Source organism: Pinus tabuliformis, chromosome 6, assembly GCF_031772625.1.
Source record: "Pinus tabuliformis cultivar Carrire ecotype Pingquan chromosome 6, CPIR1, whole genome shotgun sequence".
Taxonomy (NCBI): Eukaryota; Viridiplantae; Streptophyta; class Pinopsida; order Pinales; family Pinaceae; genus Pinus; species Pinus tabuliformis.
Window position 1 is genome coordinate 1,891,729,153 of NC_142292.1, and position 7,040 is coordinate 1,891,736,192.

At 34.7% G+C, this 7,040-nt stretch overlaps 1 protein-coding gene across 1 annotated transcript; it reads left to right on the forward strand.

The window, feature by feature from the left end:
* Positions 1-5,513: 5,513 nt before the first annotated feature.
* LOC149266716 (uncharacterized) lies at positions 5,514-6,680 on the forward strand. The gene has a single exon (XM_089409057.1). It carries the CDS (start codon positions 5,514-5,516, stop codon positions 6,678-6,680), a length of 1,167 nt encoding a protein of 388 aa, XP_089265183.1.
* Positions 6,681-7,040: the final 360 nt, after the last annotated feature.

Below are 7,040 nucleotides of genomic sequence, written 5' to 3' on the forward strand. Positions count from 1 at the left end.
AATTTCGTAAAAAGGTACAGAAAGAAGACGGACTGTAGTTTCTTGTATACCTATTTCAGAGCCAAAGGTCGAAAAATTGACACGCGGCACTTCATACAAGTTCACTCTTCTGGAAAGGTCTATAATCAGGTCATCTTGGGAGATTGTGCATAACTCTTTCTTGGAGAATCCAATTTGGATCAGACTAGTGGCATTGGAAAGAGGACACAGAGGGCTACTACAGTTAGCACTTTCAGAACTTAAATATCTGAAAGTATAGAGTTACAGTCGTTTCAAGATCGAGGTCCTAAAATCAAGAAAAAGAAAGATGAGGAAGTTTGATGGCAAGGATCCGGTAAATTGGATACCTCAGATGGAGCAATATTTTGATCTACATAGTGTACCACTGTTACAAAAGGTATGTATTGCATCTTCATATCTAGAACCGGATCAATTTTTATGGTATAAAGGGTTTTGTTCTCGTAAACAACTTGTTACGTCGTCAATTCTCACGGAGGAAATGATAGCACATTATGAGGATACAAAGAGCAACACCTTCTTTAGAGCAACACCACAACAATTGGAAAGAGTAAAAAGGATTTGTGACATATTTGAAAGTAAAATTATGGCAACAAGGAAGTCTACCCCTCACAACTATAAAGATGGACGTGCTGTTTCTCCTACCCTTCCACAACCTACAAGGGTTACACCACAACAATTGGAAGAAAAAAGAGAAAAAGGGCTTTGTTACAATTGTGATAGAAAATACACTAAAGGTCATAAGTGTGCTGAGAAGAAATTATTTTACATAGAGTATGAAGAGGAGGAAGAAAAGGATCAAGAAACATCAAACGAAGACGATATATGCCAGGACCCGACCCGAGAGAAAGAAGAAATGAATCAGAACATATCTTGTAAACTATTGGCAAGAATGACCACTCCTCAAACTCTCAAGATAGAAGGACATATCAAGAAGAAAAAGGTGCAAGAAGTGAAAGATCACATCAAGAAAGAAGAAATGAATCCTACCATATCTTGTAATTCACTGGTCGGAATTACCACTCCCCAAACTATCAAGATAGAAGGACATATCAAGAAGAAAAATGTTCAAGAAGTGAAAAATCACATCGAGCGTCAAGAAATGAATCCAACCATATCTTGTAAAGGATTGGAAGAAGTTACCATGCCTCAAACTCTAAAGATAGAAGGACATATCAAGAAGAAAAAGGTTCAAGCAGTGAAAGATCACATCGAGCATCAACAACAAGTTCTCCAACTTTTAAAGGATAATGCCACCTCGGTGCAAAATCAAATGAAGCAACAGGTAGATCAACATAATAGTGAAAAATGTTTTGATGTAGGCGATTGGGTATTTTTACTGCTACATCTAAAGCAAGCTATTTATGAGAAGGAAATGTTGGCAATACTACATGCACTTAAAAAATGGCAACCTTACCGAATGGGAAGACTCTTCAAGGATGAGGATGTGGAAGCACTGTTTTGTGCTATTTCTATTATCCAACTAGATTGGATAAAAAAAGCAAGGGATGAACGGAAGAAGGACAAAGAAGTATGGCCACTTATTCAAAAGTTGCAAAAGATCCCAATTCAAACAATATTGCCAGAAATTGAAGAGGAAGGAAAAATCATATTGGAACCTAGAGTAGTCACAGAAACAAGAACCCGACAGCTACAAAATTGATCAATTTCAGAGTATCTCATCAAGTGGAAGAACCTACCTGCTGAAGATTCCACATGGGAGGACAAGAATTTTATACAAAAGCATCAAGAACTACTCAAGCGTTGAGGACAACGTTTTTTGAAGGAGAGGGGCATGTTAGGCCCCTATACTACTAGTGTAACCCCTTATTGTTATTAGTACAATCCACTTATTATATTGATGTACCCATGTAGTGCCCATATTGTTACTCTTGTCCCCCATAGAAGCCCACTATTGTTATTATTGTGCCCTTACATTATTATTGTTATGTCGGCTCTGATTATTTTATAACCCCTTAGACTCCTATATATAGAAATGAGGTATTTTCATTTGTATCATCCAAGAATTGTTCATTTATGTAATGTAAAGGAGGTTTCCCCCTTGAAGAAGCTGAATTATAAGGCGTTGATCTATCTTTTCTTGAGCTGGTTTCATAACATACACTCTGCTTGATATCTTCGATTTCATAAGAGAAACTCAGTATTGATGGTCAAAAACAGGAATTAAAGAAAGAGGAGAACAATAACATTGGAGCAACAAATGCAAAGGGAGAGAGGGAGAAGAGAACTGGTCTAGTGATACCCTTAAAGAAAATATCTCGCATGAGACACACACATAGAGACTGATGATCAAGTCTTCATAGTTGGTGAATTCACCTACAATGCCTTGACAACACAATGATGATGTTTTGAAGCAATGAAACAATATTTCATGTGTAAATTGTAGTCCAATGAATATTAAGTTGGAAACTCGTATGGTAGTACTTGACATTTCATATAATATAATTTATGTGGTTGAAGTTATTTATAGTTGTACTTGATATTATTTAGTATTGTAATTAACATACGTAACTTTGTTTTTTCATATTAGATGAACATGGACATTGTAAGAGATTTTTTTAATTAAGTCGCAAAATCATACCGATTAATTTATGTTAATTAATAATGAACAAATAAAGTTAATATAAAACTGCTAAATTACTAGTTTATATTGATTAATGATGAACACAAATAAAATGAATATAGGACTAAATTAATCGTTTATAATGATTATTAATGAAATTAAATGAAATGAATATAAACTATTAGATTAGTTGTTTATATAATGAATATGAAATCACCAGAAAAAGATAAATGACTACTACAAATGGTAAATTTGTGATTACAAATAACGATTAAATTTTGCATATATACAACTATTAGTAGCTAACTTATAGTATCTTATAACATGACTAAAATTTAGTCATATTTCATTGGTCATTAATTGGTTTCAAACGATGATTAAAATTTGGATATATATGACTATTAGTAGCTAATTTACAGTGTCTTATAACACGACCAACATTTTGGTCATTAATTGGTTTTTTCAGGTGATCATATAGTAATATATTTTGTTGTATATTTGGTCATTAATTGCGGCAATTAATGACTAAATTAATGATTAAACATACTACTAGATGATAAAATTGAGACAACCAATTAATGATTAAGTTAAAAATGACTAAAAGTTGGTCAAGTTATAAGATACTGTATATTAGCTACTATTGGTCAACGACTGAAAAATGGTTGTTTATATGCAAAATTTAGTCGTTTTTTTGGTAACTAATTAGCCATTTTGTACTAGTGGGTAGGGGGTTAAATAATATGATTTTTAGAGTTATTTTCCAATATGTAGTCAAATTAGGGGTATTGTTTAGTATGCCATGAATGCACGTGATATGTTAGAGGTTAATTGAGTGAAGCCCCTATGTTTTCCATTTAGAATGTCTTTGAAATACATGCCTCCTTGATTCACTTTTGGTCTTTTGGGAAGACTAGATCTAGACTCACCCCTTACACCCTTAAATTTGTTCGATTTGGAGGATCCTCACTGAAGTCTCAAATTTAGAAAGATGGTGGAGGACGGAGTGACATTATAATCTTATATTTTCAGTTCATCCTGCAATGACTTCCTCTGCAAATCAGACTTTGAAGAATTATCGGATAACCTAGAGTATGTAGGATATTTTGCTTCAGATTTTTAACCATTTGAGAAGCCCGAACCCAAAAAAGAACTGATTTTCCAATAGGATTTCTGATAAATACTTGGAATGATGTTTGTGATGTGAGATCCAAAGTCCTTTCTTGGCAATCATGTGTGTCAATATGCAGATCTGTGTCAAAATACAGATATGAGAGGCATTAAAGAGGTTCCCGCGAGATGAATAAACTCAATAGTGAGATCTGTTCCCCAGGAAACCTCAAATCGATTAAAAAGAATATATGATCCATCGAAATGCACCACAAATGCAGCTCCAATCCTCCTTTTCTACTGCTCAGTTTCCACAAAGAGATGATAATCTCCTTATCCAACTGGTTTTGTTGTGGATCTACTGATGAGGTCACTCTAGAAGAATAATCCACTACTGCGCTCACAAAAAACGACTCTCTGATCTGATTAATATCCTGCATGTGGGGAGAGAAGATCCGGGTTGCGACTTCTTATATATCAAAAACAGTTCCATATCGGGTACAGATCTGCATCTCCCTTGACCTTCATCTGATCCATCTTGCAATGCGATGGCCCTCTGAACCCCTGCACCAACACATAGCAAATGCACTATCATCACTGCTCTCCTCCCCAATCCAGTTCTTAAGTCCCAAGACCATTAATGTTGGTGTTATATAAAGTTATACTAGGCAGTCACATAAATTAGATGGTTAGTAAATGTTAATAAAAATCAATCCATAATAAGCATCATAACCCTTATCTCATTAACAAAAAAAAAACTAAAATATAACTCTATTTAAAAAAATGTAAAAATTAAGTAAATTATATCTCTATTTTAAATTATTATTATTATTATTATTATTATTAAATTAAAAAATTAACATATGAGTTAAACATATATAAATTTAAAAAAACCATGGAACAAAGTTTTTAACCCTGAACATTCACTCGAGTTTATCATAGACATTTTGAACTTATAAATAATTTTTGTTACAACATGTGATATGACATTTTCTTTAATTAACCAATTTGAAATAAGTTAATTAAAAGACCATAACTAACTTGGAGACAAATCCAAACCATTGACTTGTGCATAGACTTTTAAATATTATACCATATTCCACAGAGGTTAAATCTCCAACATCAACGTAATAATTAATAATAATTAAATTAAGATTCTCGAAAGTTTATCTTTACACAAATACAAAAATAATATTTTACACAGAGAAAAATAATGTAATGTCAACTCAATTAAAATAAAATATAATAATAAGAGATGTCGATATGTGTATTCATAGTAATGGGATTCATTTTCTAAAATATGATTTTACGTAAAGAACTCTTTGTATTTGATGATGAAAGGATAGAACAGCTTTGCCCGAGCTATAGTGATAATGTCGGCTCAATTAAAATAAACTCTTTGTATTTGATGATGAAAAGATAGAACAACTTCGCCTCAGCTATAGTGATAATGATGTCGGCTTGATTAAAATAAAATATAATAATAAGAGATGTCGATATGTGTATTTATAGTAATGAGATTCATGTACTAAAATATGATTCTACGTAAAGATGTCTTTGTATTTGATGATGAAAGGATAGAACAACCTCGTCCTAGCTAGAGTGACATGATTATTTGAATACTACTTCGAGTATTTCTTACATCTACATTACACCTATTAACTCTCTCTGATAGGAAAGAGGCATCAACCCTACGGCATCAACATCAATACATAGTAGGGGGTGAATAGTGGATACTTTTCACAAAAGATAGAAAATGTCAAGCCACGGGGTTAAGTTGTTGTGCAGGAATTCGTTCAACTGCATGGAACGCCAAGAGTTAAACGGGAAAGGGCCAAATAGTTCCTGTGATTACCATTTACATGCCTTCTGCATACACGAAAGGGTCACACACTTGGTTATAGCAGATAACATAATATGCGTTTTTTGCAATGGTCATCTCATTCCATTTGGACGGCAAGGGAGAGTCTCGCCTTTGAAGGACGAATCTGGTAAACCCATAATACTGAATTGTCAGATGCAGATTGAATCTGCCTACTACAATTTTAGCAATAATTCACTCATAATCGTTGGTTATCATCAATCTTTTCCCTACCTCAAGATTTTAAGCGTGGAAGTAGCATTTATAAAAGCAGGACGAACAAACGAATATAGAGAGATTTATGCAGAAGAAGCGGACACGGTTACTTGGGATTTAGATATTCCAAATTGCAGAGGCATGATTTACAATGAAAAGCAGAGTGTGTTCAAAGTTTTTGATTTGAAAGAATACAATCAGATATGCACCATATCACTCGAAAGAGGTATTCCATTTGAAAGAGGTATACCAGTTGAAAGGGAAATAGAATGGTTTTTTCAAAGTCGTGGAAACATGTACGTAGTGATATATTTCGATGGAGGATTCCCAAGAAATACGAGCAATGTATCGCTCAAAATTTATTCTAAACGGGATGGAGGACTGTGTCAGGAAGGTATCGTCCATCTCAACCATGAAACTCGGTTACAGTTCGCTGCACTTTGCGGCCATGCTAGAATATGTCTGCAACAACATGGTCAGAATATGCAAGTGATTGATATATCTGGTGTTGTCCCTCAAGTAATACCAACAAATTTAGTAGCGATGGCGCAACCTTACTATCTACCAAAATTGGACCGCTTCTTGTGCTACACCATAAGTCAAAGGCTTCACCTGTGTAATATGCGAGGTGACATTTTGATGACATCTCAGGACCATCCGATCTATATGCCCGTCTTTGACAAGTTTCAGAGGGGAACTTACATTGCAAATGAGCAGGATATTATCATTTCCGTTTGTGATGCAGTGAAGCTGTTTGATTACTGTACGATCAATATTAGCAGCATTATTACGGGAGAATGTCTGGCAAAGATTACGACTGGTGGTTCTCAGATCCGAGAGGCTGCATTGTCACATCAAATCGTGGCACTTGCATACGACGAAAGAAGTGGATAAATTTTCACAGTTAATGAAGAGGGAATTTGTTGTGTGTGGTCAAAGAATTTTCCCTCGGACCTTTGGATGTTGCCAGGCCCTCCTGCTGAGGATATGAGAGAATAGAGTTTAATCCATCGTCTAAAAAACATTTACCTCTTACAATGTCACGCATTGTTTGCTTATTTGTCACACTGTTATTTGTTGAAAATATAATTTCAACTGCAATACAGTTGAGCCATGCAGCAGCATGAGGACAGTAACCGTGTAATTTACCAAGAATCGGGAGGCAAAATCATCTAAAAATTAAATTGCAGGCTGATGGATCTGTTTTAAATCTCAGCCGTCAGATCTGGCCGATCAGCGGTCCAGATCGCATCG

Coding starts and splice junctions, on each gene's coding strand:
- LOC149266716 (XM_089409057.1), top strand. CDS start 5,514: ATGGAACGCCAAGAGTTAAACGGGAAAGGGCCAAATAGTTCCTGTGAT.